This window comes from Gadus chalcogrammus, chromosome 4, assembly GCF_026213295.1.
Source record: "Gadus chalcogrammus isolate NIFS_2021 chromosome 4, NIFS_Gcha_1.0, whole genome shotgun sequence".
Classification (NCBI taxonomy): domain Eukaryota; kingdom Metazoa; phylum Chordata; class Actinopteri; order Gadiformes; family Gadidae; genus Gadus; species Gadus chalcogrammus.
This window is the reverse complement of record NC_079415.1, coordinates 11,841,147-11,857,783: the sequence shown is the minus strand read 5'-3', so window position 1 is coordinate 11,857,783 and position 16,637 is coordinate 11,841,147. Positions and strand designations below refer to the sequence as shown.

The 16,637-nt window shown below is 42.9% G+C and overlaps 3 protein-coding genes across 5 annotated transcripts; 1 reads left to right on the top strand and 2 right to left on the bottom strand.

The window, feature by feature from the left end:
• Positions 1-5,383: 5,383 nt before the first annotated feature.
• On the bottom strand, positions 5,384-8,239 carry zmat5 (zinc finger, matrin-type 5). Of its 2 annotated transcripts, none has more exons than XM_056587816.1 (6): positions 7,830-8,167; positions 7,397-7,533; positions 7,215-7,277; positions 7,047-7,127; positions 6,279-6,387; positions 5,384-6,159 (listed from the first exon to the last, which is right to left on the bottom strand). In XM_056587816.1, exons 2-6 carry the CDS (start codon positions 7,521-7,523, stop codon positions 6,000-6,002), a joined length of 540 nt encoding a protein of 179 aa, XP_056443791.1. In that variant the 5' UTR covers positions 7,524-7,533; positions 7,830-8,167; the 3' UTR covers positions 5,384-5,999. The 2 variants fall into 2 exon arrangements, with proteins under 2 accessions (XP_056443791.1, XP_056443790.1); XM_056587815.1 differs by lacking the exon at positions 7,830-8,167 and adding an exon at positions 8,180-8,239 and having other exon boundaries at positions 5,385-6,159.
• Positions 8,240-8,455: 216 nt separating this feature from the next.
• On the top strand, positions 8,456-9,170 carry LOC130380571 (cytochrome b-c1 complex subunit 9). The gene is made up of 2 exons (XM_056587821.1): positions 8,456-8,638; positions 8,852-9,170. Exons 1-2 carry the CDS (start codon positions 8,498-8,500, stop codon positions 8,897-8,899), a joined length of 189 nt encoding a protein of 62 aa, XP_056443796.1. The 5' UTR covers positions 8,456-8,497; the 3' UTR covers positions 8,900-9,170.
• LOC130380559 (scavenger receptor class F member 2-like) lies at positions 8,857-16,489 on the bottom strand. 2 transcript variants are annotated; one of them, XM_056587804.1, is made up of 11 exons: positions 16,239-16,489; positions 15,905-15,963; positions 15,693-15,794; positions 14,689-15,208; positions 14,200-14,418; positions 13,536-13,664; positions 13,195-13,298; positions 12,955-13,069; positions 12,729-12,835; positions 11,849-12,004; positions 8,857-11,157 (listed from the first exon to the last, which is right to left on the bottom strand). In XM_056587804.1, the coding sequence occupies exons 1-11, from the start codon at positions 16,352-16,354 to the stop codon at positions 10,136-10,138; spliced, it is 2,649 nt and encodes an 882-aa protein (XP_056443779.1). In that variant the 5' UTR covers positions 16,355-16,489; the 3' UTR covers positions 8,857-10,135. The 2 variants fall into 2 exon arrangements, with proteins under 2 accessions (XP_056443779.1, XP_056443780.1); XM_056587805.1 differs by having other exon boundaries at positions 12,729-12,832.
• Between the last annotated feature and the right edge of the window lie 148 nt (positions 16,490-16,637).

Sequence of the window (16,637 nt, the reverse complement as noted above, 5' to 3'; positions counted from 1 at the left end):
GCAGCACTCAAACTTAAAGAAGAAAAACTGAATAGATTTCCTAACAATGTGTGATTGTCACGTTGAATATGATTCTTCAAATCAATGAAATGTGTGCTATTGAATTAAATCCCGACAAGACATGTTTTATCTTTCCGTGTGGATTAAGGGTTTAGTAGTTAAATATAATGAATGTATCTGCATTTTCATTTTCCTCAGAAACCTGTCAAGTTATGAGTGCGGGGGCATACAGCAACTGACACTAGATAAATGTCTGCTTGGCTTGTAATCAGTGCATTGATTCGCCACGGGCAAGTATGTTCCTCAGATGAACTATGCAGCAAACTGAAAGTTGTGTGCCCACAGTGGCGACAGTGAGCTGTCTGTTTGTTTGCTCTGAAAAGCAATTACTTCCAACGAGCCATGTCGTCATGTTGTAGTCCCCTAAGTTGTTTGTTCAAATAATATATGCTAATATCATTCAAAAAATGCTTTTCTGCTTGCTCATGAGGGATAAGCTGATTCACAGCTGTCAGATTTAATGCCGGCCGGAAGCCCCCGTACCCTCAAAACATTTTCAATGGGTTGGCCAGATGGGGCCAGTGAAGTATCACACTAAAAATGCTGTAAAAACAGCTATGAAATTCAGAGTATGAAACGGAATAGGTTCACAAGAAGATGATGTATTACTTGAATAGATGAGCTGATGGATCATCAGCACTGTTTTGCTATGTTATGGCTCTGGCTATCCACCTTTTCCTTACCTTTTGCGTTTGCGTTGTGTGGACTGATGTGTTGTTGATATTCAGCCTATCTTGCCTCAGGGTGCAGCCTGGATTGCCTGGTCCTCTTTAATGTGTTAGGATTAATATTTTCTAAATATTTCAAAATGCCAAAAGAGGAAATGGTTCGGCTGGAGTCAGTGGTGCCAATACCTAAAGAATATCTTATATCCAACTTATAGTTATATTCAACATATAGTTCCAGAGCCATTGTGACTCCCACATCAGTATTCAGTCGATGGCTTCAACGGAACTTTCAGAATTTCCTGCAACCAAGATATGGGTTCTTGTATTTGGGGGATGGAGGAGAGAAGATAATATATTTAGTGTATACCTCAACTTTTTGAAGGCCAAAGAACCTGGTCAGAAACCTCATTTAGGATTTAAGAGCATTAATAATGAATTATACTTGCTTCAGTATGAAGCAGCCCCTTTGAAATTCCTGTAAAACGACACATGCTCCAACGCTCCAACCGGCCGCAAGCCAGATAAACTCTTTGGGTCAACTAGGGGTACAACCTGGCAACACAAGGAAGGACTAGGGGCAGGAGGGTAGTTCGGGAGGGAGAGCAGCTTGTCTGGGAACCAGAACGTTACTGGTGTGATCGCCCTAGTTCCCCCTAGGTTTGAGGTGACCCTGAGCAAGGCACCTAACCCTTACTGCTCCCAACAACGGGCTAGCTGTTGCCCTCGCATGGTTGAAAGCATCAGCCGGTGACCCTTGTGATTTAAGACACCTGTGTATTTTGAAACCACAAAGTTGAACAATGCAACATTTTTACTGCAGTCATCACTTTTGTTATTGTGACCTTTTCACTTCTTTCTCCATAAAGTTGATTTAGAGAGAAGAGAAAACCATACACAACTGTGTAGTGTCTATCATACAGCCGTAAGGACACCCCCACGTGTGCTGTAGGTATTTCAGGTCGACTTGGTCACGCAATGGCTAATAGGTTGACAAAGTATAGGTTTTAATGATTAGTGTTCCATGTTGTTATTCAACCACAGACAGTCTGAATAGGAATACACAAAAGTAGATTATTTTCTCCCTTGAATTTTGTATATTTGCATCTGGTTCTCTGTACTCTTTCATCCTTTGAGATTCCTGCCCTGAGCATTTCATTATGTAAGCGGTTACATACAGTAAGGTTATTTTGACTGACTGTGTCAGTTTCAACAACTCTTGGCTTTTTCCAACAATTTCTTCATTCAAATAAATCATTTGGAGGTAGTCTCATGCAAGCAACACTTTCCATAACCTCCTTCATCCCTTGACAGCCCCTCTGGGTTTATGCTCAATATCTGCCTCCCCTTCTTTACTTTTCTTATGCCAAGCAATCTGGCTGCTGGCCTGAGCCGTTTGTTTTTAATTTATTAATGAATTTTTCTGACTTAAACCAACCATCCCCTCCCCACCTATCTGTCTATGTAACTCATACATCGGATTAGACACATAGTCTGGTAATCCGTTTCTTGATTTCTTGAGGCTTGAAGTTAATATATTAGTCTATGTGATATACTCCCTCTGCTAGGTGCTATGCAAAGTTTTACTGCAAAGTTTTCCATCTCCCTTACTGGGATTTCCGGCATTTTTAAGAAACGCACCAGAGTAACCTCGATTTTTTAATAAGTATACAACCAAGATAAAAAAGACTTCCCATCAGGCCTCCCTCTAAAGCATCTCCTCCAAAACACATGACTAGCTTGCTAGATTCAGCAATAGGTCTGCCTCTAGCCTCATGGAAGACTCTGATCATGTGCAATGAGTGCACGGGCAGAGAGCACACAGGTAGCAGGGCAGGTAGTTAGTCTGACAGGTAAGCAATCATTTCATTCAGGCTATGCCTATGACTGCCACAGACACCAGGTTATTAATTATTTTATCAGATAATTCTTGTATTTATTGATTTCTATAGGTATGTTACAAATACAACTAGGGCATTTAGCAGACGCTTTTATCCAAAGCGACTTACATCGGTTAATACACACATTGACACACCGACAGCAGAGTCAACCATGCAAGGCGACAGCCAGCTCATCAGGAGCAGTTATGGTTAAGTGTCTTGCTCAGGGACACATCAACACTCAGCTAGGAGGAGCTGGGGATCGAACTAGCTGCTCTGCCTCCTGAGCTAAGCCGATGTTAAAGGAATTTCAACAAATATGCAAAAACGATTCAATCTACCTTTAAATCGGTCTTCATATATAAAATAATCTTTAAAACACTGACGCATTTCATTGTCCCACTTTTCTTTCCTTCAGTTTATTCTCGGAGAGCCCCAGCTCCACTCAAAGGCCTCGGAGCTCTGCCATCATCAGCAGAAGTGGGTGGTTGTCACTTTCTAGCAGCGGCATTGACAGGACAAGAGCCTCAAATAAGTCTTGTTCCTGACATGAAGAGCGCATCATGCTACCAGGAGACAGTAGTATTCTTCTTTAAGGTTTTAAAAGCCGCTCGTACATCTAATGTCCTTCCAGCTCGGATTCTCACAAACTGTGCTCCCGCGGCTTAACCTTGCGGTTGCAGAGAAGATTGGACCACATCTCGTTGGAAAATAGGTTCTCTAAAACAGACCGACCAACTTCTGAGACGGTTTGGGTCACCCAGAGAAACTTTCAATTTCAATAGGACACTTTCAATTAAAATGTTCTCCACTGAACTCATCCACGCTCACCCAATCTCTCACACAAATACACACAAATACCAACACACACACACACCAACACACACACACACACACACACACACACACACACACACACACACACACACACACACACACACACACACACACACACACACACACACACACCAACACACATACACAACAACACAAAAACACACACATACACACACGCATGTCAGCATCAGGCTTCACTTACTCAGTTGTTTTCTAGGTTCACACGTCTGATGTTTGACGACTGATAGGTTTGACAGTGCGGTGGGCGGAACGGAGCCTGGTGTGGACGTGTTCACTGATTCCTGAGTTTAGCCCCAAACAAGTCCCCGTCCGACTGACAGCTGAGTGCCACCCCCCTAAACCCCCACCATCCCCGCCCCCCCCCCCCTCCTTACCCAGGGGACTCTTGGCACCCTTGGCGTGGAGAGGAATAAGAGTACTCCTAACACTGGTTGGACCTGTTATATTTTAGATGTGTTACAGCCTTTAGGAGTTGAGATAATTTGTAACCACATTATATTTTCTATTTTTTGGGGTTCAAATAATCATCGACCTGCGAAAAGGCGATCAACTAGATTAGCCTAATGATACCGCCTCTTTACAGAAGGTGTTCATCAAAAAGAAATGCATGAACAAATAAACTGAGAATATGAATAATGAATGCATTAGTCATATTAATTTTATGAATTTAGGCTGTGATGTTCTGCAAGCTCCAATAAAACATTCAAAACTCCAACCAAGTTATGCATTCTCCCGAATAACTGGGGCACTCAGCCAGTGACAATTAAAAACCAGAAGCAGTCAATTTAGAAAAGCGCATCTCTTCCAACACCAGCAGAATTATTCCAACAGAGCTGAAAAAAAGTGAACATAAACTAACGTTAGACAAAAAGCTAAACTTTCCACCTATTTAATGGTCAGTTCTGGCATTCAGGTCTGCATACTAACGGTGAATCAAACCAGTGCATTATATTTACAGAGGCAAGAAATATATATAAATGTAGCCAATTATCTCTGAATATCTGTAATGGGAGACTATCATTATTGTGAAAATGTAGGCCTACAATATATCTCCAAGTCCAGCATGTTTTAAGGTTCCAGCACAATTTATTTAGGTTCCACTTCTCGAATTATTCATACACGGAAGGGTGAAGTTTATTCCTTTAGATTAGATTTTTATTTTAAGAACTGACCAGGTTTCCCAATGTTTTGGCTCCAGTTCACTAAGGAAGAACGGAGTGGCTCTCTTCCTGGAAACAGCACAGCAAGACGCATGTGTTTAATATGACTCATTCTCTTTAGATATCTGAAGGTTCAAAAACATACAATGATTTTATCTTTGGATTGTTGTTCACCGATCTCCTTTGTTAGCGACAGGCCCCCCTAGCAGATTCATGGTTCTGAAGGATAACACGCAGGGTTGTCCGACCCTAACGACTTAACCTTGATTGATGGTATTCCAAATGACCGAAATGCAAATGAGAAGATGAGCTGGTATTAAGAGTCCAAGACCTGATCATTTTTTCTCGAGCAATACCAGTGTGGACTACAATGTTAAGGCAACATGTGGGAAATGTGTTTGTCTATTACCACAATAACAACCAGAGCTCCCCAAGGGCACCGGTGATATGGATATCATGCGAGAGGTTTTCATCCATCTTTCTACACGACACGGTGTGTAATCTGGTATTCACATCAGCTCCTTGGTGACTGGCTAAGACTGGCTGAGGTTAAGGTGGTAAAGAGCGCAGAGCGAGGCGTGGCAGTGAAAAGTGCAGTGATGTGACGGTCATTACAGAAGCAACAGGCTTCCAGCATGCTAATGAATGTGCCAATGTGGATGGAGGGGGGGCGGGATCTTCAATACAACTTTGACGACCATTTGTTTAATATGAACACAGAATTGTGTTCATTATGAAATGACAGATGTATCCTTATTTAATAAGAGAAGTACCCTTATCAGTGAAAAAAAATTGGTTTAATAGTATCTTGCATGTGCATATTAAGAGGCCCATCTGTCACAAATTAGGTTGAATGAATGCTGTACTTAATGTTGAGAATTTATTATAACCGTTATTTCTGTAAAAAATATCATTGATGAAGAAATGAACACAAAATTGAGAAAGCTCGTGCTTGTAAAAGCGGAAAATACAATACGAAACTATAAAAAATGACTACTATAAAAAAAAAAAAGATAACGAAGAACTCACTGTAAAACCAGTCAATTATAAATCACACAGCTCAAATAGTAAAAAACATCAAGGTGACAGAATGTTGCATCAGACACACAAGGTTACCCATTGTGCAAGATAACAATAGAATCACTCAAAACAGGCAATACCACCGCTATAACTCACTGAGATGGGAAGTAATGCTTCCCTTTCCTGCGCCCTGGGATGTGGGTCAATATGTACGGTTGCATTTTCGGGATCATAAGGAAACACCAAACCAAACAACACACCCCTGTCATGTTGCACCGACACATCCCCTGATGTGACGGCTGTGACCTTGTGAAAGGTTGCGTTGCGGCGGCTCCGTATGAATTATTAGGCATCGTTCATCCCCATTCTGTGTCCAGGTCAACCCTCCACCCCCCCGGGGGAGGGGGCCGGAGTGAGGGCGGTAGGTCAGGGATGGAGAGCAGATGTTGGACGACATCGCTCGCCGTTTGTTCTTCCTCCTCCTCCTCCTCCTCTTCCTCTTCCTCCGCCGCCGCTCTGTAGGGAGAACACAAGGAAAAGGGGTTGAGGTGTGGCTAATGGTGTGGAGGAGTAAACGTTAGCCACGCTCGGCCGTGACTGATGAAGTACTGAGGGCCACTGATGCCAGCTCCTACCCGCCGCTGCTCTGGGCAGGTTTCCTCTTCTGCCGCTTCGCCAGCCATTCCTCCGCGCCCCCCGCCGCCGAGCCCCTGTACTGGGGGTCTTCTCTGCGGCTCCTTTCGTCTAAAAACAGACAGGGGGGAAAATGAGTCACTCTCCTCCATTACGTAAGAGAATTGCTTCAAGAACGGTACCTGTTTTCAGGATCAAACCATTGCTTCTTAATGCTGATTATACTAGTAGCATTTAGCGTGAGTGGGACTGCCACAGATGTAAACAATAACAATAAAGCACTTTAATCTTTGTGAAAAGACATTTTGTAAATAACTGATATGGAGATTCACTGTTGTGTTGTCCATAAAAATTCTGTACAGACATTAATTCCAAAAGGTGAAAGTGCTATATTGTCCTTGTTGGCATTCAGGCACGCTCAAGCAAAATGCTCTTTGGCACAACAAAGTTATTATACTGGTGACTGCTGTTTTAATGAAGCCAGGAGAGACTGTTACAATGGTATTATCACCAAGACCGGCATTGACCTTTAAAGCAAATACTCTGTTCCATTTATATTGGTCCAATAAAGGGTTAGGGTTAAGCATATAACACAGCAAAAACACCTTTTGTATACACCATGAAGAATTTAAATGAAATATTAAATCATCATTTTATTGTGATATACTGGCAACATATGGTGGAATAATGCCATATCCAACAAGCCCAACATAATGACTGCAGCCTTGAAGTAGCCTGGTGAACAGCACCACCTTGTGGTTCTAACTCACCTTCAATCTGCATTCTTAGCTGTTCCATCTCTTCTTCGGACATGTGGGAAAATCGGCAACTGGGGCCAAAGCCACAATTTCCTAATGTAGAGGTAAAGATGTTACTAAAAATAACTTTGTCACATAAATCCCAAAGTTGAACATTATTTTTTTTTATTTTGATCCTACCTGTCTGTAGAAACTTCCTGCATGGTTTCTTTGCTTGCTCGTCCTGTAGGATGGCTGCAGTGTCTTATTTTAAAATGGTCATGAACGACAAAGATAACAGAGGTTAACATCTACAGACGCTTGAAGTTATGCCAGTAAAATCCTAAAAATAAACAAAATGTGAAAATTGTGATTCTTCCTACCTCTAAAATGATCGAACCAAGCCTTCTTGGATCTGTGGTGCTGAACACCGAAGAGGTGTTTTTTCCGGTTGTGCATGTTGTCCTGAAAGGACCGGTCACAGTAGTCGCAGTAATACCGCCTCCCCATGGTTCAACTTCTAGGATTTAAAAGATAATTACAATAAATATGAATTATAATAAAACTAAGTCATAATAGCAACACACCGATTCAGCAGGTTAAGTTCTGACAAGCAGTTCAATATCTCAACAGCTTTAAACGTCTAATAATAACTATTATACTATGGTGTATATATATATAAGCTGGTGCAAATCGTTGCTCAAAACATGTCCGTGTTTCCCTAACCCTGTCTCAAGACACCGTCTCTGCAGGGATCCCACAGCAAGTCATCAAACACACATGTTAGTCAATCAAATGAAACAAAAGAGACTTGACCTGATTGGCATGGCTGTAAAGATAAACAACTCATTTGGTACCCAAAAGCTCAAGGGCCGATTTAGACGAATTCAGTCCCACAACAGTAGAAAGAGTCAACTCTGAAATCAGGCCTTAATCAATGTCCATATTGCAATACACAACTGATCAATGGTTTATCAAGGGTCAGGCTGAAAGGTTTCTTATCACAATAACGCGTGCATACTGGTGCATGCCTAGCGTAGCCTAGCACTCAAACGATGCCACCAAACTGTTAGCTCTATAAACACACAGAGAATAATTGACTGATTGATGAACATATCAGCATATGATCCTACAAAGACACAGAATATGGGAGAATTAAACTTTACCTTCAGTTGTGTTGTTATCTCAACGGGAAGTGACGCCTTTCGTCAGTGACGTCATTTCCATGTTTTGCAACATAGAACAAATGACTGATATATATATATATAGATATATATATATAGATATATATATATTTTTTAAGTATTGGTCCTATTTAAAAACTTACGTACATCTGATAGGTTATACGAATAGGAAAAAAATATCACATTTTGTGGGAATCGTATTTTCTTTTTCATGCATCCCATTTACGCAACATAAACATCCAGCGGAATTGAACCTTATGGGCTTCCGCTTTCCCTGAGACTCTCTACTCTGATCTCAACATGGCGCTGGCAAAGACTGTCTACAGCCTGCTGTTCCGGAGGACGTCCACCTTCGCTGTCACTATCATAGTGGGAGCAGTGTTTTTCGAACGCATCTTCGACCAAGGTGGTGATGCTGTGTTTGAGCAGTTGAACCGGGGGGTGAGTGTGGTCGTTAAGCAGCTAATGCCTCATAACCTGACCTTCCATGTAGAGGACGAACGGACGCTAGCTTTAGATTAGCATGCAGGTAGCTAGCTACATCACAGCAGATAACGCAAAGTAACGCCAATCTATAAGTCTCACCATGTGTATTGGTTAAAGGCACACTTGCAAAGGAGGTCTGTAAAGTTTATTATGGTCGCTTTGTTTCAGAAACTCTGGGACCACATCAAACACAAATACGAGGTGAAGGAGGAGTAAGATGTCCTGCTACTGCAAAGAAGCCCTGCTCATCTCTAATGCTCCATCCTATCACGCATCTCTTCCCTGATTATGTGGACAATGTTGGGACGGTCCTCTACTGGACGGCTGCGACCCACCTGGCTGAAGTTTCATAGACTGGGCAGAACACAACCCAGATGGATTCACTGGGCCGGTCAACTTGTCCTCTCTTCTGTCATAGTTTGTCTTGCTTTCCCTTATCCCTAATCGTTTCCATGACTTGTTAAATTAAACACACTTGTAAATCTAAGATCGTGTAATGGTTTTATTCATAATGAGTATAGGAGCAGACCATATTACTGTTTTTCAGGACATGACTGATTGAAATACAAACTTATACAACACATGTATGAGTTAACAAACGAGTACAACTAAGGCAATCATAGTGTTTGAGGAAGCATGTAATGGTTAAGAATAAAATACATTTGTTTTATTTAACATGGCAAGATATCTTAACATAAGCGTTACAATTGCATGTTACCTGGTCAAATAGGCCATCAACAAAGTAGGCAGAAGAAAAGACTGAGCAGTTGTTGCATCAGAATATTATTGAATTATGTAAAACCTTCATTCCCCACAATAGATTTTTAAGTAATCTTGGCTGTGTGAAACAATGATGTTGTACACTGATTTTTAAAGAACAGTTGATTTAAATTTGACCGACCTTTTAATGAGGTTTAACATCCATCTATCAGTGCAGCTGTCTCTGAAAGAGTTTATGCAAGTACCACACATCAAAACAAAACAAAAAAAATACACTGATCCTTAAACTCTACAACATCCAACCAAGCAGGTCGTATGTATGGCATATGTTGTACACTAATGTGACAAATCTGCACAACAATTCAGTATTGCTCTAGTTTATCAAACCCTTTTGAAGTTTGGCTTCATATGGTACATTTTGAAACATTTGTCGAAACTTTGCTTTGGTAAAACTAAAGAAATATGGAATTGATAATGATTTTTATAACATTTTATAATAAAATTGCAACGACTACATTTCCCTAATATAAGGCCAATAGTGTTTCCAACACATTGTTGGTACGGATTCTATAATACCAGGGTCAAGGTATGAAGCACTGCGTTGCCTTGCTTTCCCTACAATAAAATCAAACGTGTCAGAATATTCATATATTTTAGAACAGTCCAGTTCTGACTTTTATGATTATTGATTTCTTGGTATTGATCAAATGCAGTGATATTGCCTTGTCTTTATTAATTTGCATTGATTTTGGAATATATATGTCCTTCCTGAGGATTCTTTATTTGTACTGGCTTTTTCGTCGTGGTCTTCGGCTGTGTGGGAGTACCTTTTCGTACATTCCTCAAGCCCTCCTTCCCTGGGCTGTCGGCCTTCCTCGGCAGCGAATCTCCATTATGTGGACTCCTCGTTGTCAGAACCGGAGAACTTCTCATGGAGCCTACCTGGGCCCCCGCCTGGCTTGGTTGCTTCCTCTTGTTCCGTGCCGATGGCTGAGACGACCTGCCGCTCTCCTGTCCGCTCTCGAGGTTGTTCTTCTTCAGAACCAGGTTCTTCGGCTGGGGGTTCATGCCGCGTGGTGGAACAACTTCACAGTTGGATTCTGCGCCCTCTGGGTGTTTTCCAGACAATGTTTTGGACGCCGCAGGTTCTCCGTCCGTATGTCTTATCTGCCTCAAAACGCTCTGCACCGCCCTGCAAATGGGCTCTAGTGGGAGAAACCCAGACGGGCTTCTCGTGGAGGTGCTTTGCTCCACCAGGGTCTCCTGCTCCTCCACACTCAGAGACACAGTAGAGGGGACCGACCCTGTACCGGTTCTCCTCTCAGTACTCTTTGTGCCGAGTGGAACGCTGTCCGCCTGGATCTTCGGTTTCGGACTCATGGATTGGTGGATCCAAGATCCCCTGGGCTTTGTGGACGGGTCCGGAGGCCTGGGTTTAACCCTTCCTGCAGCACTGATTTTTGTGTTTTCTTTAAGAGGGTCGGTCGCGCCATCACCTTCTTGTTGGGCTGGCGGGGGTACGGAGCACCCCAACGAGGGTCCGCCAGGGGGTGTACAGCCCAAACGGGGAGGGTTCTTGGTCACAGTGTGGTAGGTCAGTTCCCTGGGGTCGTCTAAACATGGCTCTGTTATCGTAGGGCTGACCTCGTAGACGTGATCCGTCTGGGCTTCCAGCTCATCGTCCTCAGACAACAACAATGTGGTCTCTGTTCTGTTGAATCGCTCTGCGTTTGATTTGCTCTCCTTGGCGGTTTCTGAAAGAGGCATTGAGAGAGCAGAATAACACAGACATTAAAACATTCACCATTTAGAAAAAGTATCAAACTAACAATCCGTAGGTGGAGTGGGGGCACTGCTGTTCTCAATTTAGCTAGTTATGCGACTTAGTAACTTGACTTTAAATGATTGAAAGTCAAACCCTCAAAACCATTTTTTTTTTTTTATTAATAACACAAATATATTATTTATTTTATTACATCTTACAAGTTTGCCGGACTGAATATCTTTAATTGCCCCTCTCTAGAATAAGAAACCTAACCTTGTCCAGACATGAGAGATGTTATTTACTTGATTATGATATGCATTCTTGTGTCCCACAGGGTCCACACTTGAGCAGTCTGTATCATTTTAATTGTTGTTTAGTTGCAGCTCAACTTGCCCGAAAAAACCTAATGGCTGAGAATTCGGCGTCTTGGACACGATGCTTCCTGATGAAGTGGCGATTATTTCCTTCCACTGTAAACAATCACTTCCCGCAATTTAAGATAATTCAGGTCAAGAGTTCATTGCTTTAATTAAAAGACAGGATATCAGTTTTGAGGCCAATTGTATCTTAACAGTAGTATACTTAAATGAGCTGAGTTAAGTAAAGAGTAAAAAAACAGAACGCCTATATAATGTTAAACCAATAAAGGCAGCGAACAAGCAAGTCTTTTACAGGCTTACCATGCGGGCTGGAGCAGACAGGGCTGTTTTCTGTGGTCTCCATCGAGCAGCGTGATCCTCTTGAGGAACAGGAAGGGGTTGGCTGCTCCCCTGTAGACGGGGAGGGGGTCTCGATGAAACTGCAGTCCAACGTGTTTTCAGGGTCATGGTGGGATACTGTAAAACATGAGTGTATGTTATAGTCATTCCATATACATATCGTTCCATATACATATCATCTTCTGCTCAACAAGCCGCCAGACATACAAAGCTTACAATAAAAAAGCCAGTAAGAAATATCACTACTTTCCCACTATTACCAATCAATAATTCCATTCCATATATATTCTATATACTGTCATATATGATTTTTGGTGATTATTTTGAAAAATATAGTTACAATTAATGAAGTTAGTATTCATTTTGTAAGAGTGTTACAACTATTACTGCTCTACAGAAAAGCTTAATCTTCCTGTTCCCTTCTCTATGCCTAGTGGAGGAAAGAACTGCAGTTTGAGGTAATTTTGCTACTTCCTGTTAATGGTCCACAGGGGCCCTTGTTGGAATGTGTGTGTGTTTGAAATGACTGAATGGGTATACATAAGTGGGACTGTTGCTTTTGGGAAAAAATTATTTAGGTGAGATTTTTTCCAACCTGGTAAGTTAAATGATACCTGTTCTGAATGTTAGATATTATCAAGTACAATTGCTTCATTTTGCAACATTGGGCATTGCATATCTAAACAGTTTTTATGAAAACATTGTTATTGGACTACCGTTTAAGTTTAAACCTGAAACGACACCCGTTCATGGTAAAACCCATGTCCATACAATGAACTGCTAGCATGAAAACAGTGTACCGTCATTGGACAGCTGTTGAAGATAAAACCTGTATCCTTACCAAGAACATTGGGCAGCTTCTGTCTTCGCAGTGGAACCCGAGGCAGCTTATAACTTATCCGTGTGAATCCCCCAAAGAGGCTTTGTTTGGCTTTATTCTCATGGCTGCTTCAACAGAAACCAGACAAAACCACTTAATTTAAACTTTGTATAAGTGAAAAGGCAAACAACTGACAAATACTTGATAACATCATTCCTGTGGTCCTACTTAGTCAATATTGTCTTACCTGTCGATGTATACATGTCTGCGCAGCAACCCCCAGCAGAGCAGGGACAGCAGCAGTAAGAGCAGCAGGCAGAACAGCAGCCCAGCGGCCACTAAGCCCATTCTCTGGTTCCTTTCTGGAGGACCAAGCGTCGGAAGGCTCCATTCAAGATAATGCATCACGCTCATCGTAAAAAAAAAACAGTGTGTGTAGTCATTTCAAATGGGAAAATGGGAATTAAAAGAGGGAAGGTCCACTTACTTAGGTTGCATTTTCCCGACACTGGATCGCAGTCGTTGTCATAACAGGAGCATGTTTGGTTACAGTTTACGCCGTATTGACCAGCAGAACAGCTCGCGTTACAACTGTAAGGACAAAGCGCAGAATAAAATACATGGTTTATGATTGAATATGTTAGTTCCATGCACGTCATTAATCCAATGAGTATGTTAATACATATGTTCATGTATCCCTAATGAATCAGTTCAGCCTTATAATACTTTAGTACAAGCCTGATAATCATCCAGATTTTCTGTGGAAGGAGAGGCGATTCAGAAGCTATAACCTGGCCCCTCTAATTCACTGATCATTGGATAACTCACAACGCTCCATGGAAGCCGGGGTCACAGACGCAGTCTCCCGTCACAAAGTGGCATGTGCCATTGAAGCAGTCCTGGCACTCGCTGACACAGTTGTCCCCATATGTTGCATTGGGGCACTTGATCTCACACCTGTGGATACAAAAAGATTCAAATAGTTGACGCATCGGTTGACAGGTAAGATTAAATATTGGTTATCATAATAAGACCTTGTTGTTGCTATAATAAAAGTTCACTTTATTGTGTTGACATAATCATTTTAGACTAAAAAAGTTTTGATTAAAGGTGCTGTTGGTAAGAATTGAGAGAGAAAAGAAAAGAGAGCAGTAAAGAATGAAATGGAGCAAGATTGTGAAACTAAATCTCCCAGAAAATCCCCTCCCTCTCTGCTGTCTCCCTTTCTCCACCATTGACAAATGTTGCTTTTCATGTACCGGAAGAGATGCCCTGATTGGTCAGGAATGGGCCGGGAGCAATCTTAATTGTCTCATATAAATGTAGGACCAGCCAACTTGAAAGCGATATTCTCACAGCGCATTTGCCAATTGCTGACTGATGGCAATGCCATTACTTAAATAAAAAATACACTCAGATTATAGCTCTTGAACCTCCTTCCCTACTGCGCCTTTAAAGAAGTTTATGTAAGAAGTAATGGTTATTCTTGTACCTCTCTCCTATCCAGCCGGGATTGCAGTGAGGACATGTGCCATCCATGCGGTTGCAGAAGTGTCCGTCTTTGCACCCCGGACACACCTCTTGGCAGTTTTCTCCAAAAAAGCCGTTGGCACACTTCTGGTCACACCTCGTGCCGTTCCAGCCCCGGTCGCAGGTTACACAGAGACCCTCTGTTACCTTGCAGGGCTGCTGGCCTTTACAGTGGCCACACCTACAGACAGACAGCCGCATTCACAGCAACACAGATGTGGGACTTTGGAAAAACATAGGGGGATACATACTGCTGCTACCGCTTATGCAGAACACAGTGAGGAATAGACAAAGATTGGCCACTCAAAGGTGTTCACACATTATGGGATGGAGTCTACAAACCCACCACACCACAAAGGGAATTTCATTGCTATAAAGACAATGGACCCTATGTGGGCAACGCATTATGCCAACTTTCTCTAACTTGAGGACAACACTTAGGTCCACCTACTTGTTCCTGCAGTTCTGCCCATATGAGCCCGCCGGGCACGGCTCCCTGCAGTGCTTCCCCCGGAACCCCGGCCTGCAGGCACAAGAGCCGTCGGCCTGGCTACAGCGTCCTTGGAAGCAAAGGCACGTGCGCTCGCACTGCCCGCCCCACCGCCGCTCATCACACTGGCAGCGGCCCGTGAGCTGCTCGCAGGGTGAGCCGCTACACGCGCAGTGGACGTCGCAGGCGCGGCCGTACCACCCGGCGTTGCAGTGGCAACGGCCAGAGGCCAGGTCGCACTGCGAGTCCCCGCTACAGGCGCAGGCCTCGGAGCACTGCGGGCCCCAGTAGCCCGGCCGGCACGTGCACACGCCGGTGCCCTGGTCGCAGGTGCCCTGACGGCAGCCGCAGGACAGCTGGCAGCGGGCGCCCCATCGGTCAGGCTGGCAGGTGCAGGCCCCGGTCAAGTCGTCACAGCGGCCGTAGGGATGGCAGGGGCAACTGCCCTTGCAGTCGGGGCCCCAGAACTGGGCAGGGCATTCTGCGAGGACATGGGGGGGAGGTGTCCATGACATGAGTTTCGAGTCAATATTTTTTCAATGATTATGTCATGTATGAAAACAGAAATACAGTGTGATCCTCTATTGAATGATTGAAGAAACAACCGAAACCTAAATAATCATTTCAAAACTGTTCTATGTCTACATCCCAGGTTGTAGCCCCATATCCACTCCCTCCTGTCTGAGATTTAACACAACTGGGTGGGAACTTTGAGAATGCTTGCGATTAACCGTTTTTGAGCCAGGCCATAATGGGTACAAAAATGCCTACGTATATGATTGTCAAACAAAGAATCATAAGCATGGAAATTACATTGACATGCATTTAAAGTTGCAATCCAGACTCCAAACAGAGCTAATGAGTCATGTTAAGTCTAAAGCAAATACAATTTGTAAAAGACAATCTTCAACAAGGTTGAACAACGTGAATGAATAAAATGAAAAGATAAAAGATATTTTTCTCACTCGTATCACAAGTAGCTCCAAAGTAACCATGGCGACAGCGGCATTCATTGGGACGCACACAGACTTCATTCTCCACGCAGGTGAAATTTCCTTCACATATTGCTGAAATACCAATACTTATGACGTCATTAAAGGAAGGCGAAGAATAACAAGCAAAGATTACAAATCGCATCGGAATAACCCATGTTATGGCAGTTTGATGTTGAGCCTACCCGCTGAGCATTCGTCTGCCACATGTCTCCAACCACTGCAGCACTGGAAATGTCCCGGACTGTGGAGACATGTTCAGGTTTCAACGGGAAAGTATCAATATTTTTCATTAACTAATTTCTTTACTTGCCGCTGAGCGTCATGGTTACACTTGAAAAAGTTATAGGCTACTGGAAAGGACGACAGAATTATAAACATCTTTAGCCTTCATATGGATGCTGGCGCAGGAGCCGTCAGCTGAATTGTCAAAATCCTTCATACAGCCCCAAGAAAAAACAGAGATAGGCCTACATAAGACTTTTAATCAGGTTAAATACAATAAAAATAAATACTCACATGTACTCACAGACATTTCTACCCTTGGGATTGAGCTCTCCGTGACACCGAGTGAGACATAACAGAGCGCACGCAACATACAACGCTGTTCTGACGGCCCGCGTCTCCATCATCATATCACAGCATCATTCATTCACACCTCTATAGGACGATGTGAATATAGATCAAAGCTGGTCAAAGATATGTTAACTATTCCTACATCAATCCAGGGTTAACGCCAGAACTTTTCAATGCTGGGGGGTACTTTCTGCCCTATCTCCTCCCTACTCGGACAGAACGTCCAATAGAAGCTGGAGGCGGCGTGGCAAGTAGGCCTAGTAGGTTGGACACTATGGAGATGAGTGGGATAATATAGGATAGTAGACTCTATTCACAGTACCTTTTCAACAATGTTTACAT

Bases quoted from the DNA above. Each gene is read 5' to 3' on its own strand.
- LOC130380559 (XM_056587804.1), bottom strand. From the start codon at position 16,354: ATGATGATGGAGACGCGGGCCGTCAGAACAGCGTTGTATGTTGCGTGC. The intron at 15,964-16,238 runs GTGAGTATTTAT...ATGTCTCCACAG, and splicing joins AGAAATGTCTGTGAGTACAT to TCCGGGACATTTCCAGTGCT. The intron at 14,419-14,688 runs GTAGGTGGACCT...GTCTGTCTGTAG, and splicing joins GGGCAGAACTGCAGGAACAA to GTGTGGCCACTGTAAAGGCC.
- zmat5 (XM_056587815.1), bottom strand. From the start codon at position 7,523: ATGGGGAGGCGGTATTACTGCGACTACTGTGACCGGTCCTTTCAGGAC. The intron at 6,388-7,046 runs GTGAGTTAGAAC...GTCTGTTTTTAG, and splicing joins GCTAAGAATGCAGATTGAAG to ACGAAAGGAGCCGCAGAGAA. The intron at 6,160-6,278 runs GTAGGAGCTGGC...TTCTCCCTACAG, and splicing joins CCTGCCCAGAGCAGCGGCGG to AGCGGCGGCGGAGGAAGAGG.
- LOC130380571 (XM_056587821.1), top strand. From the start codon at position 8,498: ATGGCGCTGGCAAAGACTGTCTACAGCCTGCTGTTCCGGAGGACGTCC. The intron at 8,639-8,851 runs GTGAGTGTGGTC...GCTTTGTTTCAG, and splicing joins TTGAGCAGTTGAACCGGGGG to AAACTCTGGGACCACATCAA.